General features: G+C 39.7%; 2 protein-coding genes across 7 annotated transcripts in view; one reads left to right on the top strand and one right to left on the bottom strand.

Annotated features, from left to right (window-relative positions):
- Positions 1 to 9,507, top strand: part of LOC123764256 (D-beta-hydroxybutyrate dehydrogenase, mitochondrial) — a 65,120-nt gene extending 55,613 nt beyond the window's left edge. For 2 of the 3 annotated variants that reach the window (XM_069315759.1, XM_045751800.2), the window contains exons 8-9: positions 3,481 to 3,623; positions 7,424 to 9,507. In XM_069315759.1, the coding sequence (XP_069171860.1) occupies positions 3,481 to 3,623; positions 7,424 to 7,630 (350 nt within the window). In that variant the 3' untranslated portion in view covers positions 7,631 to 9,507. The remainder of the gene's footprint in view (positions 1 to 3,480; positions 3,624 to 7,423) is intronic. The other variant, XM_045751801.2, reaches the window with a different exon arrangement.
- A 605-nt stretch (positions 9,508 to 10,112) lies between these two features.
- LOC123764257 (D-beta-hydroxybutyrate dehydrogenase, mitochondrial) overlaps positions 10,113 to 26,987 on the bottom strand; it is a 54,194-nt gene continuing 37,319 nt past the window's right edge. For all 4 annotated transcript variants that reach the window (XM_045751804.2, XM_045751802.2, XM_045751803.2 and 1 more), the window contains exons 2-9: positions 22,432 to 22,624; positions 22,010 to 22,093; positions 20,970 to 21,132; positions 18,742 to 18,897; positions 17,568 to 17,673; positions 16,518 to 16,579; positions 12,080 to 12,225; positions 10,113 to 11,790 (exon numbers count right to left, since the gene is read on the bottom strand). In XM_045751804.2, the coding sequence (XP_045607760.1) occupies positions 11,599 to 11,790; positions 12,080 to 12,225; positions 16,518 to 16,579; positions 17,568 to 17,673; positions 18,742 to 18,897; positions 20,970 to 21,132; positions 22,010 to 22,093; positions 22,432 to 22,596 (1,074 nt within the window). In that variant the 5' untranslated portion in view covers positions 22,597 to 22,624 and the 3' untranslated portion in view covers positions 10,113 to 11,598. The remainder of the gene's footprint in view (positions 11,791 to 12,079; positions 12,226 to 16,517; positions 16,580 to 17,567; positions 17,674 to 18,741; positions 18,898 to 20,969; positions 21,133 to 22,009; positions 22,094 to 22,431; positions 22,625 to 26,987) is intronic.

Below are 26,987 nucleotides of genomic sequence, written 5' to 3'. Positions count from 1 at the left end.
CCTCCTCAAGCACCCGGGCGTCAAAATAGAAGTAGTCCAAAGGAATAACCAAAACACGCAAAAGGTCGGCAGGAAACGACAAGCAGATAGGAGAAGAGGGGGGAGAAAAACAAAACAGAAGGAAAAGGAAAAGCGATCCGGCACAATTAGATAAGACAGCAGCAGGAGTGCAAGGCCACAAAAGGACAGAGGACTGTCCCAAGGAGCATCACACTGTGGCAGCCGCCCACTAAGCCCACCTCACGGCATCAACGAGCTGAACGAGGAGGGGGTAATGTGATCATAGCAGCATCAAAAACCCAAACCCTAATAATGGGGGATTTTAACCATGAGACAATAGATTGGGTAAATCTAACATCACATGCAGAGGGAGAACAATTTCTTGATCTGGTTCAAGACTATCATACAGCATGTTTTAGAGCCCACACGAGGCAACAGCATACTAGATTTTGTGCTAACAAAAAAAAAGGTTATTGATCGATTGATCAAATTCAGGTAGGGGAAAAGCTCACCCTGTTGTATGATCATATTTTAAGATGAACTACAAATACAGAAATCCACAAAAGCTCAAGACGAAGAATTTCTACATTACCATCAAGATGACTATCAAGAAATGAGAGAGGAACTACAAAATATCTCCTGGAGTGAGCTAATAGGTGAACATGACATGGAAGCATCTTGGCAAAACTTTAAGAGGGTCATCATGGAACTATGGACCACAGAACACGGATCAGAAATGAAAGGAAACTATATGGATAACTCGGGCAGTAAAACAGGCATTGATAACCAAGAGGAACTACTGGAGAACGTATAAATCCATGACGAACATCGTTGACCACGAAATATATAAAGGGGCATTAAACTCTGCCACCCAATAAATCAGATCAGCCAAAAGGAACTACAAAAGAGAACCTGCCCAAAACAAAGAAAGATCCAAAATCGTCCTATGCCTACATAAGAAGTACTATAAAACCAAAACTAAGGACTCGGTAGGACCTGTAAAAGACGAGACTAACCAACCTATAATGGACGACAAAAGGGCAGCAAACACTAAGTGAATATTTTACATCAGTTTTCACACTAGAAAGTTTAGATGACATCCCATCATCCACACAAATGTTTCAAGGAGGTGAAGGGAATGAATTTAGGAATGTAACCATAACATACAATATAATCAGGAAGAACACTGACAAACTAAAAGACTTTAAAGCCCCAGGTCTGGATGGAATACAATCTAAAGTCATAAAGGAACTGTCAGAAGAACTGTTCCTTCCATTGAAATTACTTTTCACAAAATCTCTGGACCAAGGGATAGTCCCCCTAGACTGGAAATAGGCAAATGTCACCCCTATTTTCAAAAAAGGCAGAGAGAGCACAGCGAAGAACTATTGTCCAATTAGCTTGACATCACACATCTATAAGCTCATGGAGAGAATACTAAGGGAGGGAATCATTCACCATCTTTCAGTGAACAATCTTGTAAAATCAACACATTGGTTTGTTAAAAATACATCCTGCCTTACAAACCTGCTCACATTTTTGAAAATGGTAACCAGCTACTCAGACAAGGCCCTTCTGGTGGATGTAGTATACATGGATTCTGCTAAAGCCTTTCACAAGGTACCACATGAAAGACTGGCAAGGAAATTACAGGGACATGGAACAAATGGAAGAATAATAGAATGAATAAAACTGGTTAAAACAAAGAAAACAAAGTGGTGCTAAATGAGAATGAATCTGATTGGAGAAATGTGGTAAGTGGGATACCACAGGGGTCCATATTGGGGCCAACCCCTTTTTGTCAAATACATCAATGACAGATGAGAATATTACAAACCACTCAAGCCACAATGAGAACAGTAGATGCTTTTTCACCTACTGGGTTATTAACCCATGGAACCGCCTACCTGCTGAAGCCATAAATGCCAAGGCTCTGTTGAATTTCAAAATCCAACTGGAAAAGATTATCAAGGAAAATGGGGGACATTTGACAAGCCGCTGGCCTCCCCTCTTCATCGAGGTCACTAGTGTCAGTGGCCCTCAGGTCTATTCAGGTACTGTCTATAGATGGTAGAACGTACTTAAGTGCAAGTTGAATGTTGAAAGTTAGATGTGTGTGTGTGATATTTACCTGAATTTACCCAAGGGTCACTAACACACTAGTGGCCTCAGAGAGGACAGGAAGCTGGCGGCTTGTCAAAGGTTCCCCCCATTTGCCCTGATTTTTTCTAGCTGGATTTTAACATTCAAAAGGGTTTTGGCATTTATGGCTTTGGCATAAATGCCAAATAACTTTCGGCTTTGGCATGTGTATTATCACAATACACCAATACTAAGGAGCCGGTTGGCCGAGCGGACAGCACGCTGGACTTGTGATCATGTGGTCCTGGGTTCGATCCCAGGCGCCGGCGACAAACAATGGGCAGAGTTTCTTTCACCCTATGCCCCTGTTACCTAGCAGTAAAATAGGTATCTGGGTGTTAGTCAGCTGTCACGGGCTGCTTCCTGGGGGTGGAGGCCTGGTTGAGGACCGGGCTGCGGGGACACTAAAACCCCGAAATCATCTCAAGATAACCAAGGATTTCAACTAAACTTTGTAGATCTGAGGCAAAGTAAAATCTACACTAGTAATTTCATCTATCATATTATCGTACAAGAGCTACAAATCTATGGAATGCTTTGAAAGAGGCAAACGTCGTCTATTCCTTTGCATACCCACTTTGGTACTCTCAGCCACAGTAACAACAGCCTGACAATGCACACTAAAAAATGCTCAAAGATCACATCACTTCTAAATACTGTACTTTGAAACCATTGACATCCTGACCTGCAATGCCAAAATTTTTAACATATACAATGACAATTTGAGATTTTACATAGCTAAAGTACTTAATATCAAACACTTTCATCCAACTAATCATCAATCAGCTTGCATTTGGGTACATCCTGCAATCTATAAGACACAGACAGCTGCCAGTTTACCCAATACCTAGTTCTCCAGCCGACCTGCTTAATACCCTTATGAGGGTTCTGGGAGTAGTTCTACTCCCCAAGCCCGGCCCGAGGCCAGGCTTGACTTGAGAGCTTGAAGTGACCCACAGGCCCACATATCCACTACAGCCCAGTTCAATGAGCATGCTGGGCAAGACTACCCAGTACCCTTCACTGGTGAACACCTCATCTTATATGGATTACAGACACCCCTCTGCCAATGTATATTCACCCAAGTTATTTTGTATTTCAAGAACCCCTCAGAAGAACAGTAATAACAAAACCGAAATCAAATGTATACACAACAAGAAAATCGGTAAGAGCAGTACTGGGATATGAACCAACATCCTGGTGAATACCAGATGCACTCTTTACACAATGTTACACAATATTCACAATGACAAGATGGGAATAAGTGAAGTGAGGGAACACACATTTAGTCACTATCATTTGAATTTCTAAGTGCTAAATGTTGGTTACTACTTGCAGCTACCAACATCGCCACAGAGGAGCACGTTGAGGCACAGATGAAGAAGATGTGGGCAGCCATGGATGAAGATGTTCAGACTGACTATGGGAAAGACTACTTTGATTCAGTCATTAAAGGTTTCAAGGCAAATTCTAAGAGTGGGGTTAGTGACCATGTATTAGTTTTGGCATTGTTTAATCTTTTATTGAGAACAAAAGGTTAGTGATTATATTTAGTATATAAACATGTGTTTCTCTCGCATTTGTGTTCACACCACTGACAGATGACTTGAATAAATGCTGGTCCAGACAATTTCTTCAAAAGGTCAGATGTAACACAAACAATGAGCAATATTTTCAAGCTCAACAAGCCACAATGTAGGACTGAAAATGGATGCTTTTTCACCCACAGGGTTAAAACCCCATGGAACCGCCAACCCACAAATGCCAAACTTTGTTGAACTTTAAAATCTAGATGGAATAAATCAGGACAAATTGGGAAACCTTTGACAAGCCACCAGCTTCCTGTTCTCATTGAGGCCACTAGTATGTTAATGGTCCTCTGGTAAATTCAGATAAAATACTCCAAGGATGATTACACATTTGCAACAGACTTGGAAACACCAACTAAATTTAATAGCTTTTCATCAATTGGTCCTAACCTTGCTAGAAAAATCCCAGAGCCAGACACGTGTTACTATGTATCTCACCGGCGGCGCTACCTTAACACTACTACTTCTGTCAGTCACACCGACAGACATAATATCCATAATTCACTTACTGTACTGTACTTAAATCTAAAGCTGGGAACATTAAAGAAATATCAACTATATTATATAAAAGTATATAATTATTACTATAATTCATTGTGTCGGGGGACAGAAAGCCAGAGTACATTCATACACGTTAGGCTTATATCGAGGTCCCCTCCCCCCAAGGTCGAATTACTGAACCCCACCCAGGATGCAACCCCACAACAAGCTGACTAACTCCTGAGTACCTACTTACTGCTGGGTGAACAGAAGCATTAGACAAAAGGAAATGTGCCCAACCATTTCTGTTCTACCTGGGATTAGAATCCAGAATTCTCAATTGTACGTCGAGAACGAACCCAACTGTACTACTGGGACCCCTATATATACCATAGTTGGTATAAAAAGACCAACTATAGCTCATTGTGCCACCATTGTCTTCTACTATTCAACAAATCTCTAATGTCATACTTTTCCTGATAACCTTAAAAATGCAAATGTAACTCCAGTTCTAAAGGAGGCAATACAGCTGACAAACAATTACAGAACAATATCAAATACAATATACAGATATTATAAAAAATATTAGAAAAAATATTTACAAACGACTCTACGTTTACTCTGTACCTCAGGGTACAGTCCTTGCACCGCTGCTTTCCCTTATTCTCATATCAGACAGACAAAAATACAAGTCACAGCTTCGTATCATCCTTTGCAGATCCAAAAATCAGTACTGTATGAAAATTACCTCGGCTGAAGACATTGAAAAACTTCAAGCTGATATTAATAAAATCTACACAGTATAATAACAACGTACTGGAGTGAACGATATGGAAGAAAATGCAGAATAGAACCAGTGAAGAGCAGGGGTGCTATAGGCACAACTAGAGAACACTGAATAAACATCAGAGGTCCGCAGTTGTTCAACATCCTCCCAGTGAGTATAAGAATTATTGCCGGAACAACCGTGGACATCTTCAAGAGGAAACTAGATTGTTTCCTCCAAGGAGTGCCGGACCAACCGGGCTGTGGTGGGTATGTGGGCCTGCGGGCCGCTCCAAGCAACAGCCTAGTGGACTAAACTCTCACAAGTCAAGCCTGGCCTCGGGCCGGGCTTGGGGAGTAGAACAACTCCCAGAACCCCATCAACCAGGTATCAACCAGGTAATAATACTGTATAGGTAGATTTGATATGGGTCTTTAATTGTTTAGGTCTGCCGTATCGCCTCCTTTATGAACTGGTGTTACTCGTTCTTTTTTAAGGATATCAGGGAATGTATGACACTGGAGATTTGTTAAATAGCAGAGCTATGGGTGGTGCAAGGGCATGGGCAGCACTTGTATACCATAGATGGTATTTCACTGATGTTCCCAACTTTGGTTTTTAACGAGTTAATGATGGCCCTAGGGGCCTCAACGAGGACAGGAAGCTGGCGGCTTGTCGAAGGTTCATCATTTGCCTTTATGATCTTTTCCAGGTAGATTTTAAAACTTAACAGTTTTGGCATTTACGGGTTCGGCGGGTAGGCGGTTCCATGGGTTAACTCTGTGGGTGAAAAGGCATCTCCTGTTCTCAGTCCTACATTGTGGCTTGTTGAGCTTAAAACCGTTGCTCCTTGTTTGTGTTACAACTTGTTCAGTATTTTAAAAGTTTTAACGAGGTCTGTCTGGCTTGCAGTGCAGTTGTGTTAGCCCGGTGGCACTCAACTGTTCCTGATACGAGAGATGATTTGGCTCTGGAATGACTTTTGTTGCCTGGTATTGCACTTTCTCTAGAGCAGCCGTGTCCTTCTGAAGACGAGGTCGCCATGCCTGGATACAATAATCCAAATGGGGGGCGCACCGGAGATTTAGAGAGTTGAACCATTACTTTCTTTTCCTTATAGTCAAAAGTATGCTCTATTGTTCCAAGAGTTTTCTACCTCTTGCTTAAAATTCATTGTTATGGAATCTGAAGCCTTGCTCTGTACTAAAAGTATATTCGATCATATATTAATGACACTAATATGTAGTCATCAATGACAACCTCCCCCACTAACACTTAACTGTAGGGGTGCAACAAGGCAGCAGCTTGGGACTTCGCCAGTTGTTTTGACTTCAAGTTGATGAGCAAGTGATGACCGCCTCCCAGGTAAGTCCCTTTTCTTCTTATGTTTGGTTAGATAGCTCCGGGAAGCCAAAGGGGCTCTCCACAGGAAACTAGCGTTGAATGTAATGAAACCCCATTTTCTGGCCGAGACCCAGAGGCATCCCTTCATCCCTCCCTCCGGTCGGTGTTTTTGTTTGCATTTTTGATACTCAACCTCTGAACTGAGGAGAGTTGCCGTCGTGGAGGTCTGGGACCCTCCACATCCCCCTCCCAGGGAGGGGAAGGAGGGGTTGCACAGACGGATGCGCGGCGGTTGTGGTGACGTCATGTTTGTTTCCTTGTTTTTGATGGAATTCTGTTTGCTAGTTCGGCTTTTGGTTTGCAATTTTTGACCAGTAGTAGTTTTTCCCACCTTTCTGGGTGCCTGACCTGGTAGATGGCAGACAGACTGCTTCCAATTACAAGGGGGCGTCTCTAGGCCATTGCTCCTCGTGCCTTTTTTGAGGGGGCCAGGTTCTGGCTCTGGTCCCCGGTAGGCCTAGGACTCCTTCGATTGACTTGTCACGGTCTAATATATGTACACATCAGCCCGGTATAGCTCCAGGGAGCCGAAGGGGCTCTCCACAGAAAAGTTCCCAATTTCATCTCTTTTTCCAACCTTGTGCTCCAAACTCATTGTGTGTAGTTATGTATTTAGGTATTGTATGTGGCGATATCAATTATGCTGAACTCAAATTCTGCTACAGTGTACTTATTAATACTTTTACGAGTTAGATCATGGATCTGCCCGAAATTCTATGCACATTACTGTAGTGGCTTTGCAAGAATGTAATACTTTAACACCGATATTATGTACTCTCAACTTTATGTACCTTCTTGTATATAAATAAAGAAAAGATGTAAACATTCTATTTGTATTTCCTAAATGACAAACATTCTAGGATTAGAAACATGCAATTTGTTTTAAAGAATAAGACTTACCAAGATACAAAATTCATAGGCTATGAAAATTCTCATCTTATGGCAGTATTTCGAAGAAATTGTATTTCCAAATGCTGACACCTTGCAATATGGAGTACTGTACCATAATTGAGTAGTAGTAGTAATGGCAGTCTCCTTCCAGCACGACGACATGACCCCTGTGCTGCAGGCGATGACCGAGGCACTGATGCAGAGGTTCCCCAGGGCTCGTTATCGGGTACTCGACACCTACTACTTCTTCAAGTTGATAGCCGCTGTCCATTTTCCAGAGTGGCTCTTCGATCTCCTCTACGTCACCACACCTCGTAAACTCAAAGAAAATGACAACACACACAGGAAAAGGGATTGAGCCTTTAAATAAATACAAATATATTACTCAAGGTTGTAATTATGCAAACAGGTCCATCACTGCCAACTTAGTCATGATATGCACTTAATTCACTTGTGTGCTTGCCAGCTTCATTGTCCCGACTCTTTAAGCTGTAAAGTTCCTATGAATGTGATCTGATATCGGCCAGTATCAAGAAAATTACCAAGACTAAAAGGGAGTGTGTATTGCATCTAGTGGCCTTAAGAGTATACTGTACCTCACTAAGATACGTTTCCTATATATTTATATAAACTAAGAATTATGTACAGCGGTACCTCAGCTTACGAATTTAATCTGTTCCCAGAGAATACACGAGCTGAAAATTTGTAAACCGAAGTGAATTTTCCCCATAAGAAATAATGTAAATTAATTGCTTGGGAGTGTGGAATTTATTAACTTTAAAGTAAATTTTATACTTAATTCACCCAAATCTTTAATCCCCTTCCATTATAACATCAGGCAGTGATGACTTCTCTGGGGTACACTCACTTTTTGCCTGCATACCACTAGGCCCTGCTTGTGGATCACTGCTTTATTTTCTCAATAAAAATCTATCCATAGAAGATCGTTTTTCCCTACGTTGTAGAACTTGTCTGTAGTGAGGCAGTGTCATTAAAAAGGTTAAGACAACAGCCTCCTACATCTTGCACTGGGCGAGTCGTTTCAACAAAAGTTTCCATTTCTTCCCACAGTCTACACTACTTTCTAATTGTCGAGAAGGGACATTCTGTACTGCCGCCTCTCCTGAAGAAATTTCCTCAGCAGCCTCATCAACAACCCATGTACCATTTCCACGTTTACGAATGATCTATGGTTAGGCTCGTGTGTTTTCTTGGCTTGAACCTTACCACCGGATTTCTTGGGATCCTTGGCAAGATATATAACATGTTCAAATACCCAAAAAATCTCAAACACAAATTCTTAAAGAATTTAGGCACGATAGTCCCTAGACGGTAGGCACTGGTAAAAGAGGCGCAGTTGCCGTACCACCATGCGCTATGTTGGCCATACACGTATCGGCAAAGTTCGTAACCCGATTTGGATTTTACGAAGACATTGGGCTTGTAATCTGAAAAGTTCACAAAGAGGGGCACTCGTAAGCCAAGGTATCGCTAAATACATTATTACTGATGCATATTTATGAACATTATAATTTGGTTTATAAAGTACTGTAATAGTAATGTCTTCTCAGACATTACGTAGGATAAAAATCTACATTTGTGTGAAAGTTATACAAGTAATTTAGTCTAAGACAGTGCTTTGTCAAAGTCTGGGCGTGTGATTAGGACGAGACTTGCGTCTCGTCGTGTAAACTTAAACGTCGAGATGCAAGTCTCTTCCTAAGCACACGCACAGACTTTGACAAAGCACTCTGGAGTATATGAAAGTAAATTCCTTACATAAATTTCACAAATATGGGTTTTTATCCCATTTGGTTTATTATTAACCAGCATTCTTTTATTTGTACAGGATTTTCCAGTCTCAATACAGCACTTCTTACAGCAAACAGTTTCATTCCAAGATAAATCTGCCCCATTGGAGTTTCCTTCACATGCAAGAGGGCAGAGAATAAATGAAAAAGAATTCACGTTGGCCCATGTGAGGCAGCTCCTACCGGCCTCTGCATCATTTTCCCCACACCGGTGCAAAGACCCCCCCCCCCCCTTCCCTTTTCTTGTTGGTTGGACAACCATCCTCCACGAGTAGCCCCCTCTTGTGGGTGGTCCTGAATAGATACAATACATTGTTCTTTTACATAGGTGAGGATAGCTTGAGCTACCTCATCCCTTTGATTGTTTTTTTACCTCAATAAACTTGTTTCAATTTATGTGGGGGAGGGGATGGGATGGGATGGGATGCCCACCCCCAAGACAAATCGCCACCCTCCACTGGCCCCAAAACGTCAAGTCTCAGAAGTTGCTCTCCATTCCTCTTTGGACGAGTCGAGCATGTCACTCCTTCCACCTCAAAGAACGGGACAGGGTTGAAGAGGAATTTCTGCAAGCCCCCTACCTACAAACATTTAAACATTGCTTGATGGGTGAGAATACAAATCTAACTTGTGTTTATTATCAAATCACACATTCAAAATAATAGCTCAAGTCAGTTAGGGCTATAACAAAAGTAAGTAAGTAATTATCAAAAGGCACCAAACCGGGAAGGCTATGTAGCACCATCAAATGCGCAAAATAATCAGAGGGCTATAACAAAAGATGGCTTCTCTTTTCAAGACTATGGTGCCTATAATTAAGCGGTTTCTTTTACTTCAAGTAAATAGTTACACTGAGCTTGCATGATCAGACATCCTGTTCTGAAGTATGCGAGCGTTGTTCATTCTGTATTTAGAATAACAGACAGCATTGCTTGCAACTGCCCAAATAAAATGGTGCACTTTGATCAGCAAATATAAATGTTTGTTATAAAAGTAATTTAAAGTAGAAAATATGAAATCCTCAAGAGGTATTCTTGAAACAATTTTAATATTCAACAACAGTACAAGAAAATTACAAAAACCTTTCAATTTGGCAAGTGGCAGATCGGTTAGTACTGTGTAACAATTCTAACTGGGAGATGGTCTATTTTAAGTTCAAGAGAATTTGACAACACCTCAAACTAGACAACCCATTTTTATTAAATCTGACATGTGGCAAGTTAAATTTATCTACTTTATATTTTCAGGTCTGCAGTAATGTATATTGCACCAAGCTTGGCCAAATAGCACTGTGTAACTTTTATTTTGCAAAGTTTCATACGAGTAAGCTAGCAATAACACTTTAAAAAGCCAACTCGAGAACTTTATTCAAATATTCTTGTACATTAACACTACTACATTTGCCCACAAGTGCATTGACAACTCGTAGCTTTTACTATTGAAAGCAAAATACCTTTTGTTATTTGGATGCTTAGGAAAACTTTTTTTCAAGTGACCGAGGTGGTCATATTTCAAGAACTCAAAAGAAACCTGGAAACTAACAAGTTTGTAGCCTACTAAAATCTTAAAATTATTTCACGATTCTCTACAAATAAATCCGAGGAACAGCAACCATGACTGTTTTGCAAGGAACGACTACAGAGCAGGAGGGTATTGGTGGTCCAGTGAGCCACGTCAAGAACACTGGTGGTGCTTGTACTGTACAGTGATTGGGTGAGGGACACCTAGCTGGTGCCTGCTGTTTATAACTTTGTTGTCCACCCACATGCCCAACTAACTTAGTTGCCTTTAAAGATATTTACATTTTGGGGGAGGAATAATTTTTTTTTAAAAGTAAAAGCAACAAGATAGTTACAATAATACTGATTGAAGCTCTATACTGCATATTCAACTACAGCATCTTTTGTTCCAACTAATGCTTAATTTAAATAAATAAAAACTAGTGTGATTAAATATAAAAATTACTACCATTTGTAATAATCTTCAGTCTACTAAGTGGCAAACATGATATATGGAATCTCAATATTGGAATAATTCCCACATCAAATACTGAAACAAGACAATATGAAAAAACCCAGTTTGTTATTAGTCATGAAAATTAAATAATTTTCTCCCCTTTATCTCCCATTTGCTATATTAATTCATGCATGTCTACAAGTGATTTGCTTCAGAAAAACAAGCCTAAAATAATTCCCTTAATAAGCAGTCATACATTTTAAAGACTTTGTACCCCCCCCCCCCACATTTCAGTGTGATGGGGGTGCACAACTTTCACAGGCACCAAGAGACTTTATTACTAAACATCTACACGACATTATCAAACTTCCAATATCACGAAGCTAATGATAACATTATTTCCGAGATAATCTCTGTATTAGTGGTTATGTTAACCTTGCCTTCTGTTCTGCTCTGAGAAGAATTATATCTTGCACATTTTACTTCTGGCCTAAAGTCAAGATACCTAACATCATAAGAAAAGTTCATTTCATGAGAAACCAAGAAACGAAGTACAACACTAAACTTCATCTTTCTTCAGTAGCAGCACGGCAAGAAGTCTGACAACTGCATCATAAACAAATGCTGGGAAGTGGTTGCTAATAAATGCCACCACATACATCTTTAACTCCATGGGACAATAACGATCTTGCGGGTGCGTTTGCGTTAGTGCCTCTGTGAATGCATTTATCACTGGACTGATGTCTTTCGCCTGTGGGAACACACGATTAGTTAGTGGCATCATGACAATTCAAAAATTTATAACTGGCTTTGTAGGTCAATTTATTATCAAAATTATTTCTCAAAGCATAGCTTTAAAGTATTGTATAGCCTCTGGTACTTAATCCTAATAGGTTTCAGCATTTAAATTATTCATTCAAATACCCTTAATATGCCAAAACTTTTGAAAGCAAGTCGCACAGAACTTTATACAATGCACTTCACAAGTCTGATCACAAAAATGACCAATGAGCTGTAAAAAAGAACCAGTGTCTACTCACCCCTTGTCTACGGAAGTTTTTCATAAATCCTTCCACCTTCTTGCAGTAAAGTTCCTTGTAGTCCTCCCTGTGCTGGTCGCTCAGAGACGTCCACATGCTCCTTACTTCCTTCTCGACAACCTCATTTGTTGCAAACAGGAGTGTCCCTGTTGGTGGCATATCACTCGTTACAAGTATGGCACCATTTCTTAAAACTAGACATTTGTGAATTGTGTGCATTATATTTTTTTAATTTAAAAATTTAAGAACATTAATCATGCAGAGTGTTTAAAAGTGGCTTTAGGCCATGTACTTTCTTCTTATGAATCCAACACCGCTTATATTGTGTATATTTTTGCCTACATAAAATGTGTTTATTAAAATTTTAATAAAGTAAGAAACCATTAAGATTCACGTAAATTCCCCATCACTGAATAACTTGTCAAAGCTTTATGTATCGTAATGAAATTAAAGTTAAACCAGGATATCAAAAATGTCAAGCTTGGGCAGGTCAGGAAGTTACAGTACACCAATAATAATTTACTTCGGCAAAAGTGTACACACGATACAAGAGCAGGGGCGGATTGCAAGGCAAAACGAGTACAATGCCTAAAGTAATTACCCAAGTGTAATTACCTAAGTGTAGTTACAGGATCAGAGCTACACTTGGTGTTCAGTCTTCCCAGTACTGTCATATAATGCTTTGAAACTACTGACTGTCTTGGCCTCCACCACCTTCTCACCTAACTTGTTCCAACCGTTTACCACTCTGGTTGCAAAAGTGAATTTTCTTACATTTCTTCGGCATCTGTGTTTAGCTAGTTTAAATCTATGACCTCTTGTTCTTAAAGTTCCAGGTCTCGGGAAATCTTCCCTATCAATTTTATCAATTCTTGTTACTATTTTGTATGTAGTGATCATATCACCTCTTTCTTCCGTCTTCTAGTTTTGGCATATTTAATGCCTCTAACCTCTCCTCGTAGCTCTTGCCCTTCAGTTCTGGGAGCCGCTTAGTAGCATGTCTTTGCACCTTTTCCAGTTTGTTGATGTGCTTCTTAAGATATGGGCACCACACAACTGCTGCATATTCTAGCTTTGGCCTAACAAAAGTCGAACAATTTTAGTATATCGCCATCCATGCATTTAAAAGCAATTCTAAAGTTAGAAAGCGTGGCATAGGCTCCTCGCACAATATTCTTTATGTGGTCCTCGGGCGATAGTTTTCTATCTAGAACCACCCCTAGATCTCTATCAGAATTCTTCAAAAATTTCTCACATAATATATAGGTTGTGTGAGGTCTATGTTCTATTCCATAACATGGCATTTATTAACATTACATTCCATTTGCCAAGTGGTGCTCCATATACTCATTTTGTCCAGGTCATCTTGAAGGGCATGACAATCATCTAAGTTTCTTATCCTTCCTATTATCTTAGCATCATCAGCAAACATGTTCATATAATTCTGTATACCAACTGGTAGATCATTTATGTAGACAATAAACATCACTGGTGCAAGAACTGAACCCTGTGGTACTCCACTTGACATTTCTCCATTCCAATACATTGCCTCTGATCACAGCCCTCATTTTTCTACCAGTCACAAAATTTTTCATCCATGTTAGAAACTTACCTGTCACCCCTCCAATATTTTCCATAACAACCTCTTATGGGGAACTCTGTCGAAAGCCTTTTTTAGGTCCAGATAGATGCAGTCAACCCAACCATCTCTTTCCTGTAATATCTCTGTTGCTCGATCATAGAAACTGAGTAAATTCGATACACAGGATCTTCCAGATCGAAAACCATACTGTGTCTGATATTATATCATTTCTCTCCAGGTGTTCTACCCATTTAGTTTTAATTATTTTTTCCAATATTTTGACTATTACACTTGTCAATGATACCAGTCCATAATTAAGGGGGTCTTCCCTGCTTCCACTTTTGTAGATTGGAACTATGTTAGACTTTTTCCACACATCAGCAACTCTTTTAAACAGGGATGCCTGAAAAATCAGTTGAAGTGGGATGCTGAGCTCAGGTGCACATTCTCTCAGAACCCATGGTGAAACTCCATCTGGACTAACTGCTGTGTTCTTATTTAGCTCCTTGAGCATTTTTTCCCACTTTGTCTAGACACCTATGTGCTCTATGTTGTTCTCTGGAATTCTTATTGGATCTGCTTCCCTGAAGATTTCATTTTGTACAAACACACTTTGGAACTTTTCGTTTAACGTTTCACACATTTCCTTTTCATTTTCCGTGAATCTATTTCCCATTTTCAACCTCTGAATATTATCCTTTACCTGCAATTTGTTGTTTATGAATTTATAGAATAGACCTAGTTCTGTTTTACATTTGTCTGCAATCCCTTTCAAAATTTCTTTCCGCCTCTAATTGCTGCCGTGTAGTTTCTCGCATCTTTGTATCGCTGGCATGTTTGGGGGTTTGGCCTCTTCCTGTATTTATTCCATTTTTGTGTCTTTTGGTCTCTGGCCCTCTCGCAATTTCTGTTGAACCAATCCTGTTTCCTAGTTCTGCATCTCTGTTATGGTATAAATTTTTTTGTGCCTATCATATATTTCACAAAACCTGACATACATCTCATTCACTTCCTTGCCTAGCAACAAGTCTGTCCAATTATACTCACTAAAAAAATTTAAGGTTGCCATAATGTCTTCTCCTAAAGTCAGGTTTTTCAATTTCATCAACCTTCATATTTTCTTCCAGATTATAACGCATTGCATACTTTATTCCCAAGAAGACATGGTCACTTTTACCCAAGGAAGGAAGGTACTGAATGTCAAATATTTCTTCCTCCTTCCTGGTAAATATCAAATCTAGCATGGAGGGAACGTCCCCTTCCCTCATCCTCGTAGCTTGTTTAACATGTTGATACAAGAATGTTTCCAGGATGAGGTCTACAAATCTACAGGTCCAAAAATCTTCTGTTTTAGCTTCATATGCTTCCCAGTCTATGGATTTCAAGTTGAAGTCGCCGACTATCAACAGTCGTGAACTATCTTTATCCGCTCTCGCTATGATCTCTCATTATTGTTATAAAGACCTTCTCGTTTACTATCTAGCTCCTCCTTTGACCATGTTCTGCTTGGCAGTAGACTATATGCATTTATGATCATTAGTTTATCATACTCATGGCAGATCTCTAGTGCTATTATGTCAACTTGTGGATTGGCAGTCATTTCCTTCACCTTTAGGTGTTCTTTCACCAGCACAGCAACGCCACCGCCTTTCCTAATTTTTCTGTCCCGTCTCCAAATGAGTAGCCCCTTGGGAATATGACATTTAAAATAACATCAAGTTTTGTCTCCGTGAGTGCAACAATGTCTCGTGTCTGCAGCTGTATTACATCACTTAACTCCAGTATCTTCGATCTTACTCCATCTATGTTGGTGTATGCAATCTTCAGGAACTTTTTTCCCCTATTCTTATTTTTCACTCCCCTCTAATGATTTTGTTGGTTTGCCTTTATGTACCACTTTACTGGTCGGCCTACCCCTATCACTTTGTAGAAAAAATAATTGCTTTCTTCATTCCTGCTCTCATTTAAACGTTTTGCCTCGGCGCGGTTCAGTTTCAGCTGATTCTCTTTTGAAAGATCTCATCTTAACGACCACACTTCCCCATCCTCCTCACTTTGTAATTTTCTAGCATTCCTTAGTACTTCTTCCATCTGTTTGGCACCATTTAGGGGGATCCTCAAAGGTTGATCTTTCCCTTTTACACATCTGCCTATTCTCCTGTAGTCGCACACATTCTCTATGGTTGTAAGACCTTCCACGAGGTCAACAATTTTATCTACTATTGCTTCTTCTACAGCTCTTTGCTCTACAGCTCAAAATACACTGTTTTGGGAAGAATGGCTGAAGTACATGTGCAAGATTATACCCAAATGCCAATGAAGTGATGCAACGGGTTTAATGTTACCTTAAAAAACAAAAAATAGTAAGCATGACAATCTGTAGGAATGGCAGCTGTACTGTACCTCTGAGTTAAGAGCTATTACACCAGCATCAAAAGGGTAATTTGCAGCTTAGACACTTCTCAAATTACTTTTGGTAACAAAGTAAACAATCTTATGACATGTAGGTGCTAGGTCTACAGCAGTCAGTTTAGTACACTTTGCTTTAAAACATAATACTGTACTATATTGCAAAAAACTGTGACCCCCCCCCCCCCCTTGTCAGTGACAGCCTTTTAAGCTTACCTAGTCCAGGGACTAGCCTTACCTTGCAGCCCACAACAGTAACCCTTGGGTTTCCCACTTATTATGGAAAGGTAGGGAATGACCACCTGCAGTAACCGAATTGGATAACTAATTTGTATAGTATCGGGTAACAAGGCAGAACTCTGTATCTGCAGAAATATTGCACAAAGAAATATTTCATTGAACCATTATACTGTACATTATAAAATCTTAATAAATAATGTAACTTACCATTAGCAAAGTTTCCAGGCTCAATGATGCAGACGTCAACACCAAAAGGATTCATCTCTTGCCTGGGGGATGGAAGAATTTATTCAATAATTTGTGTACAGTACTTGGGATCTCATACTACAAGATTAACTTTGGCGCACTTTTTCCATTAATATTAGATGTATACTTACCTGCTTTGGTTTGCTGTGGTGTGAAAGGGCTATCAATTTTGCAAATGTTATTAAAGCCACCACATTACTGACTAGCCAGCAAGTAGGCTAGTGTCCTGAACAGTCAGACTGTTCAAATCAAATGTTTATTCAGGTAAAAGTACATACAAGACGATTTACAAATTATGGATTTGTAGATAGAGCTACTGCATACAATATCTAAAGCCACCAATATGCATAGCATTTCAGGCAAGGTGTGGGAAAAAAAGCACAAACTTAATCTATTGCGCTCTTAATCTTTACCATTACTCGTCTATCCTTATCTCAATTATGGTATTTATGCTTTGGGTGGTTCTATCCAAAATTGTCTATATCCTCTAATTACACAACACAAAGCTGCTCTTAGAACAATATCAAACTCTGGCCAGATAGCACTCGGTACCCTTAACATACAACATTCAAATCCAAGTCACTGCACATCCTCACAATTGTACTCTTAAATATATATAAGAGTACAATTGTGAGGATGTGCAGTGACTTAATATCTAACATTCAAAGATTTAAGAAAGTGCACTGATGATGGATGCAAGAGTAAGGATGTAATACATCAAGAAGCAGAACACATTAACCACAATTTTATATGAAACTACTGTATACTGTACTGCTATCATAGCGTTATGCTTTCCGAGCTTTAATGCTACAATTTTGCCAATTACCAATAATGGTCTATTAGATTAATGAATCCGATTTGTACTCTGAATTATTTTATAAAATATCTGCAGCCCTGAATTTTGAGCAAGTTGAAACCTGCTAGCAATGGTAGTATATATTAAGTCTCTACATGAATTTATTGTTCCTGTTGTCACACAAAGGGCAACTCAGACACCATCAAATGCCTCACCTGAGGGCATCACTGAAGCCCTCAACAGCGTACTTTGAGGCGCAGTAAGGGGCCATGAACCTCGCACTCATCCGACCCGCAACACTCGCCACATTCACCACACGACCTAGAATTGGTTTATGGATATTAGTGAAAAAATTCCTAAGAAGATTGTACTTTTAGTTTGTCTAACCCATTGTTATGATCTGATGAACAATGATATTGATCCAACAATATACATTAAATTTTTGTAACTAGCTCATCAAGAGTAACTTAGCCAAGTGATTTTGGGGTCAATCCCCGAGCCAATTGTGTGGCCCTCTAACATTACTACTGCCCACTGGATGGAAATGGGGTGCACAACAAATTAACTAACTGGTCCATCAAATGCATCATTGCAGAAGGTTAATGAAGTTCAATGGTCAAGTAATGTTAGTGTTTAAATCCATTTCAGTTTAAAAAAAAAAATTGATTATGCTGTTCAACCAAGTACAATTTCCAAGGAAATCACAATGTGATGAATATTTTTGGAGCAGGACAGGGATTGAACCAACAACCTGGGGTAATCCGAAATGCACGTCTTAACCCATAAACCACGATATGCTAAGATGCCAGTTCAGTCCCCATCCTACTCCAAGATTCAGATACTGTATCATGTTACCGATTTCCTTGTGTATTTTAAGCGAGCGTTTGGTATAGAATGCCATTACCTACACCAGAGTTCATGCGGGTTGAATGTAAAATTTCCATTGGCTACCAGCTCTGCCTCTAGATGTGTGGATCTGGGCAGACCAAGTTATATAATATTTTAACCAGTGTCATGTTATTTTATTGTGAAAGTTTTTTTCCCCCCCCTTCTGGAGGCAATAGTTTTAAATTACATATCAAATTTTGTTGCAATGCCAGCACTTAGAAATTTTCCTCAAACAATACAGGGTTCTGATACAGGAACAAGAGAAGAGTGGGCTACATGGGGTACCAGTACCAGCCATGTAAATCAAATAATTACCTTGCAAAATTATGCAGAGAATGTCATAATATGGCTGAAAAAACCTAACCCTCACTTGAAGCGAGTGATAATACTTCGGTCAGTCTTTGACCCTTCTAATTACTTTAAGGTCTAGGACAAACCTAAATGTCATTGTCACATCATGTGTGGGGGGTTTGGGAAATTTACAAGTTACAATAAACTTACCTTTGGCTTTCCTGACGAGTGGGAGGAAGGTTTTCGTGACGGCCATGAGGCCATATACATTTACTTCTGGGTCCTTCCTGAAGCCCTCTATGGGGACCCATTCTACAGGACCCAGAGTGCACACTCCAGCATTGTTCACAAGCCCCCACAGACCTTCTGCAAAGAAATCCTCAATCTAGTCAAACTATTCAAAATTAACTCTTAACATACGGCAACATACAAGCCGTGCACTTCATAATCCAGGTGACTAATACAAGGACATGCCCAAGAAGCAATGTTAACCTAAGATGGAAGTGAAACATTTAAATTGATCAAAAATCAAATTTTAATCACAAGACTTGCTAATATATTAACCAATTATATAGCACTATGCCAGCTTTAATTTTTGTACATTAATGTAACACTAATATGATGCAAAAAGAAAATACCACCTCTCCTTTGGGTATAGTACACTGTAATGAGTTATTTACACAATTTAATTTAGTTCATTTACTGTGCACCCCATACCCATTCTGCAGGCAGTAGTGGAAAGTTACAGAAGTACATAATGGGCTTAGTGACTGAACCCCAAAACTCTTCGCCAAGCTACAGTCTTGCTATGCTAGTTACAAGATTTAATGCATATTGATTCACCATCAATGGGTCCAAGACCAACCCAAAGTACAGTCTCCGAGCTAAGCAACTTGCTTGTGTGGCGAGGTAGTGTCAATTTAAATTTTTATCCTACACTGTCCACTACCCAGTGGGCACTAGTGGCTAGGTCACAATCTCCAACATTTACTACCTACAGTTGGCAAACTGGGAATATTTTGCTAAAATTTCTGGTATATCTTTAAATATTTACACTAATATTTCTTAGTCTCTAAATGCACATTTTTTCTCTCCATCAGACATTTTGCTGTACAGAACGTCTAGCTTTAGATACGAGCATGTTGGTAAATTTATAGTGCAAGAAATAAATTAAAAAGGTTCAGTATTCAGAAAGCTGTTAAGTATTTTGTACTTAAAGCTTAAACAAAAAAAAAAAAAAAAAAAAAAAAAAAAAAAAAGTTTGTTTTAAGCATCTTAAAAGCTATTCTCCCATGTGTCAGAAGGCTTGTTAACTTATCAAGGTCTTAACCCCTTTGCCCTGGGCATCTTATGTACCGATAAACTTCTCAATATGCAACTTAACAGTTACTTTACTCCCAGGTACCCATTTATGGCAAGATGAACAGGAGACATCAGATTTAAAGTTCCTTGTCCTATACATAGACAAGGGACTGAACTTCAGCACCCACACACAAAAGTCTCAAACGGTCGGTATACTCTAAAAATCGGATATTTTCCCCACCCTGTTCTCATACTACACACTAATCTATTCCTATCTTTGATACTGTATCTGTGTATGGGGTTCAACCACTGCAAATTACCTCAAGCCAAAAATCTGCCATCAGGACTAACAATCAGTCTTCAAAAACAGTCCCTCTGTTTAAGTCCTTTAACATGCTAAACACACACACACACACACACACACTACACTTGTGCTCTCGACATGTACAAAACCTTGTTCCTAAATGCTAACCTTTATCTAAAACTTTTCCTTGATAGGTGTAATAGAACCAATGAGCACCACACTAGAAATAAATCTAATTTCCCCATATCTGTGCAAACACTCCATGCAAATAGAAGGACCCCAGTCTATGGAACTTGCTCCCTAATGAATTAAAAATATTTTCCAACCTATGCCTTAAAGTAAAAACCAGAAAGTACCCAATTTCATCCTCAGTTTCCTATCTTGGGCTTCAAACTCTTGTCTTATGCTGCCTACTCCTAATATTAGTACCTTAGACTTCAGTGTAATCACCTCAATTTATATTTTAGTTATAGGTTGATATAAAATTTGCTACAATGTACCTTTTCATCTTGCCTCATATGTTAGATTAAGGACCTAGCCAAAATATTATATAGTGGCTTTATATGAATGTAAAATACCAATCTTGAGTAATCCCAAACCCATTGTTTTGTAAATAAAATTATATAAAAGGAATTATACCAGCTGTAAACAACAGCGAGTGGACCCTATGCAGCCTACATTTATCCAATATGGGTCATTTTGATAAAGACTCCAATGTATTGGGTGCCCATAGCTAGAACCAATTATAATCCCTTGCTCTGTGCTTTCATCCTCAAAATCTGAAGTTAAAGGATCAAGGTCATAAATGCTGTCAAGATCATTCAAGTCTTACCTCCACTGGGTAATAGTTCCTTGACCTCTTCAGCAGCTTTGTCGACCTGCTCCTGCTTGGTGACATCCATCTGCAGGACGTGGAGGCGCTGCGAGCCATTCCGCTTAAGATTCTCTGCTCCCTCGCCTCCTGCCTGCAAGCATCCAGCGAAAACCCGGAACCCCTGTAGAACGACATTGAGGCGGGTGACAAATGCATCCTGATACTGCCACATTTGCATCAGAAAATATGCCTGCCATGTGCCTTAATGATCATATACATTACCTACATGAAAATGTGGCCCAAATTTAAAACTTTTCATGTTACCATGCACAATTCAATTTATAGTGTCGACTTAACACGTGCAAACAATCCAGAGATACGCTGCCACGGTGGAGTCGAGAGGTCAGTAAAGAAAAACACTATAGCAAAAACTATCTAGACTGGTCTAATTCCCCAAAGCTTCCTAATGTTACATAGGTAATGAATAAATGATATGTATTCATTATAATGTTGGTGCTGAATGTAGAACATTTAAAAATGTGTGAAACTTTGAAACTTTAAATACGGTAATGAACAACTTTGAGGATGTTGGTCCGGACAATTTCTTGTCTGATGCCAAACAAACTAGGAACTACGGTTAAGGTCAACATGCCACAATATAGGACTGAGAACAAGATGCTCTTCACCCACAGGGTTATAAACCCATGGACCCGCCAAGCCGTAAACGCCAAAACTTTTGAAGTAGAACGTGCCCGAAACTATGCGTACTAGTGGCTTTAGGTATTGTATGTACTATATCTTTAAATCTAACATTATGCATGTAACTATGCATACCTTTACCCGAATAAAAAAGCTAAATCTAACTGGAAATTATCAAGACAAACAGGGAAGGGAACCGTCCACAACCCGCCGGCTTCCTGTCTTCGTCGAGGCCACCAGTGTTAGTAGCCATCTGGTAAACTGATACAAATAATGGTGGCAGTGGTATATTCCCCCCTCCCCCCTTTTTTAAGAGGAATTAGAGCCGGTCCCGACATGCATGAAGTCATGTGACTAACCAGGTTGTCGAGGTGGAGGGCCAGAGTGTTGCCGAAGCCTGTGTCACAGCCGGTCACCACCACAGACTTTCCCACGGCTGGTTCCTGCAACATTGCAATGACAAACATTAACCATAAGCAATTAATTAAATCTATACAAATTTTTAACATTAAGATCAAACTAATTTTAGTTTAATTTGAGAAATTTCCTAAAGAGTGGACAAGCAATAAATCACCATGATATATTCACGCCCGAAACGCTATACGTGTTAATAACTTTGCAGGAATGCAAGAACACTTAAAATACATTGTTTTTGTGAGTACTTATGTAATTAAGTCGGTACGACATGGTGTGCACAAGCAGTACAAAGTTTTAGTAAAAAAAAAAGTGTCACGTCAAATTATTACTTTAAGGCTACGACATTTTTGGCCGAGTAACCGACCTTCATATTAGCCGTGTACAAGTAGATGGCAGCAGAGAGGAGCCAGAGTGTAGTGAAGGCCAGGAGGCAGGACACTATGCCCAGAGCACTGAGCACAGTGGCCAGTAGGGCGCTCACTCCTCCCCAGAACACCACCCGAACCACCTTGTCCAGAGTCCACAACATCCTCCACACACTCTGCTGGGGCCCCGATCTGAAAACAATACGTCAACTATTGCACTGTTGGCAGGAAATCATGCACACTCCCATATCACCATCCTTACTCAGCCGTCTTGCTGGATGGCCCGATGGGCATTTGCCCGGGAGCCCCTCAAGAATAGCACATGTTCATTATGGAAGCAGAATGTTGAAATACGTAGGTCTTGCTGCAAGTACATTTATATAATAAACCCTATATCCTTTGTGGGATTAAACACTAAATATTTAAAATGTACTTTTCCAGGAGAATAAACCTTTCAGCAGAAATTAAAAAGTTTTCAGTTGAGCACAAGAGGAAGAGCTGCAGAGGAGAAAATAGGAAAACTTCCAAAATTAACATCGTGGCTTAACACAGGTGCAGCGACAGACACTCGTACCATTCCTTCAGATATAGCATCCACATCTGCGGCCACTCCTGCTACCATACATCCAGTTTTGGTATCATTGCCCGTTGCTGGTGACATTTTTCAGGAGGAAATACCCAAATCTGTAACGGTAAAAGGAGTTTGCAATCCAAGAGATCTGGGTCTACGGAACATTAACGATACTGAACGTTTATTTGATTGATACCAATTTTTTTTTTATTAACACATTTAGGTACAACTGCATTAGTGCAGCTACCCTAGACTATATGAAGTGGAGTACACTCCACTTCACACCGTTTAATATGTGCGAAGTTTAATAGCCTGCACTGGCAAATTTTGGGTATACTGTGATGATATCTTCAAGAATACGAGAGTGAATAAAGTAATTGCAAAGCTCCAGGTACCTCATGCCAACTGGTCTGAAAGGTCTAATAACTGGGCATTCAGTGATTTAGTGCGGGAGATCGTGCCGTAGTTCCTGCTCACAGAGTTCGCAACTGGAGTGCTCGATAGGATTGGGAGACCCGTCACCTGCAGCCACCTGCCACAGGTAACGGTAACCCAACCTGATCCTTGCAACCACTGTCGCACAGTCTAGTGGACGTTTTGTGCTGTCCATAGATGTAGGTTTCCGATCTGAACAAATCATAGTTTTTTATACTAGTACTTTCAGGTCGTTGGGAGTCGGTAAGTTCTTTCCTATCAGATCTGAATGTTTGGACCAATACAGTTTTGACAGCAGAGATGGGGATACCTAATCTAATTCAACTTCAAACTTGTTACACGCTAATTTGGCTGCAATGTCCGTCTCATTATGATGGGTTATATTTGTGTGTGAAGGTATCCATACAAAGGAAATTCGAGACCCCTTTACTCTGTGCATCAATTATGTCATTTATAATTGGAAGTACGAGGTTCTTGCTGTCGATCTTCCAAGAAGTTTTCGATTGCTTGAAGAGCAGACGTTGAATCACTATTATTCCTCCTCCAATGTTTTTTAGTGTACTGGTTGCTAAGTGTAATGCTGCTAGTTCTGCTTGTGTGGAGGTCAGCCAGTTGTTTAACCTGACACTGACAGTCTTTGTGCAAATATTATTTCTATAAAACCTACATGCCGCTGCAGTCCGTCCAGTAGAGGATTGAACCGAGCAGTCGATGTACACAGTGCTCGTGAGATCTTAAACTCTCGATGGAGGAGGCAATTGTTTCAAAAGTAACAGCTTTGAGAAGAGCAAGATTCTCATTATCTTTCTTGGTGACAGGTGTGTATGATACTTGAATGGTGGGGTACAGATAAAGAGGAATATCAGAGACGGGTAGATTGCACTTAAAAGGAATGTTAAGTTTAATGAGATTGTAAGCATTGTTGCTCAGCCAATTATCATAAAATGAGCGAGTTGGTATGTCGGCACCAGTCAAAAGGGTGTTAACAGCACTGAATTTGTCTTTGAGCAATGCAGGAGATGTAGGATCTCTCATGACTAAGGCAAAAGGTAGTGTTGACTTGCATTATTCTCTCTAGTATGGTTGGAAGCTTCAGTTCTTCCCTCATGTTTATTCTTGTGCATCTTGGAGTACCAAGAACTATCCTCATGGCCTCATTCTGTACTACTACAAGTTTGTCCAACACAGAAGGGAAATTAATTAAGTGCAGAGCATAATAATCAACGAGAGATCTAACGAACATCATATAGAATAGTCTAGCATATTTAATATTGATACCAATATTCTTACCAGTAAGTGTTCAAGGATTTTAGTCTTTCTTTTAACCTACGGTGTAGATCATTTACAATGTCACAATACCAACTCCAAGGTATTTGTGCTGCCTACACTTTTCAATGTTCTGGTTGTTTACCTTGAAAGCTATAGGACACGAGTTTTCTCTTGGGGATGGAGAACTCTGGATTTAGTTAGAGATAACAAGACCACATTCAATGCTTTTAGCAGCGAATGAATCAAGTAGAGCTTGCAGTCTAGTTTGGGAATTTGCAACAATGCATATATCATCGGCATCATAAATGGCGGCTTCGTCAAGTAGTGTGGGAATATCAATTGTTAATTTATGCATCAGAACATTGAACAGTGTAGGACTTGGCACTCCACCCTGGGGTGTACCCAACTCAAAGGGTGCACAGTTTACTTTTGACCCCCTTTAAAAGGACTGAGGCGGTTCCGTTACTCGGGTAACCCCTGAGCCATGTCAACAGTCTTCCCTTAACTCCAAAAGAGGCTAGCAGAGATTGATACCAAATGTACTACAATCGTTAAAAACTCTAGGGAAATCACGCCAAATATTTCATAATTTAATCCATGAAAATCCCATGGTGTCTATAAATGCTAATATGTCTTAAAGCATTCAACTTAGGCCTATCCTTACTAGCCTACATCTGTCCCATAACTCATTATTCCCATGCAAATTTGGGCGAGGATTCCACAAGCACCTGGATTCCAACTTTGGACACAAGACTTACAGTATAGATAAAAAGTCACTGTCAGTTACCACTGAATATCAAACAAGTGCTTCCCCTTGTATCACACTACCTGCTTTGTGACTAGCAAAAAATGTAGCCTATAATTAATATTAGCCCGAGAAAATACCGAAGCAATCAAATGGGGATCAAACACTCATCCCTGGATTTCACTAATTTATACATACAAGTCTTTACTAAATATTTGCGGTATCAACACCACCTCTTGTATTTTTACTAAGGAACCATTTCTGATCACGTCATCAAACCATGTATTCTCCATACATAGTGTCCAGTGTAAATGTTATATAACTGCTACTATTGAAATCTCAAACCTATTTTTTCCCACAATCAAAATGGACAGCTTTTAAGTGTAGACCTATCTTCACCATTACCAATTTGTAACTTTCTAGTTCACCATTTTAAAATTATTTAATACTGCTATATACTACTGCCAACCAAATTTGCAGAGCACAGCTCACTGGAGAGGATAGGCGTGCCGGAGTCCATAATATTTACACAAATACAAATTCCAAGGTAACCTGCACACTTATCAATGCTATACCAGCCTCTTGGCAAAACTTTGTATAAAAGTTTAACAAATCTAAACTTCAAACCATGCAAAAATTATCACATGAGAAAGGTTATATGTATGACCAGGCCTGTCAAACCGTTTCCTTCATAGTTTATCAATGGACAGTTTTATGTAAATATTACTTGGCGCGTAGTGACCCCTCAGACATTTAACGCTGGGAAAAGAAAATCAGTTTGAGCCATGTGAAAGGTGCTAACCTAAGCGCCTATACTTCCGAGGATGCGAACCTATACTTCCAGGTACGCCCTAGACCACTACACTGTCATGATCACAAGAATGGCAACCTGGGATTCACAACTGCAGCCTCTAGGGTTCCCGAGAGTTCCCGAGGCTTCCACTAAAGCCTAATCAGCGTTTCACAACATGCACCCTGGTTCATGGTCCAATAGTTATATCTTCAACGCTTTTTGTCAAATGCACAAGAAAATCACGTCACGTATCACGTTAATGATATAGAACATAGGTTTGAATCCTCCTCATTGATACTTCACGGTAATGCGATTTCTTTATGCATGACAATGAAACAACTGTGCACGCAATGAAGTTTAAATCCCAGCAAGTTAACACATTAACAGAAAATTCAACTGCACATGTTCTTAAACCAGATAACTTTAAAGTAAGCAGCAGCTAGTGCGCGCCATCTTTCAAGCAGCAGTCTTGTAATTATAGCCTAGCGTCTGCTACTGGATAAGGTATTTCCTTGTTCAGCAAACCGGTCTAACTTTAGCCCAAAGAAAACTAGAGTTTAATTTCACGAAGCTTAACTTTATGTAAAACTATTTGCAGACAGTCAACGTGGCTGAATATGATGATCACACTACACATAATGAAGAAAAGTCTACGTCTCTATCCGTTCTGGACCATTCTTAAACGTATTCTGATTAAGCTTTGTCCACTCTTTCCTGTAGTTGATCAGCTATCTCACCCCTG

Source organism: Procambarus clarkii, chromosome 82 (genome assembly GCF_040958095.1).
Source record: "Procambarus clarkii isolate CNS0578487 chromosome 82, FALCON_Pclarkii_2.0, whole genome shotgun sequence".
NCBI classification, from domain to species: Eukaryota; Metazoa; Arthropoda; class Malacostraca; order Decapoda; family Cambaridae; genus Procambarus; species Procambarus clarkii.
Note: the sequence above shows the minus strand (reverse complement) of the source record. Positions and strands in the feature narration are given on the sequence as shown.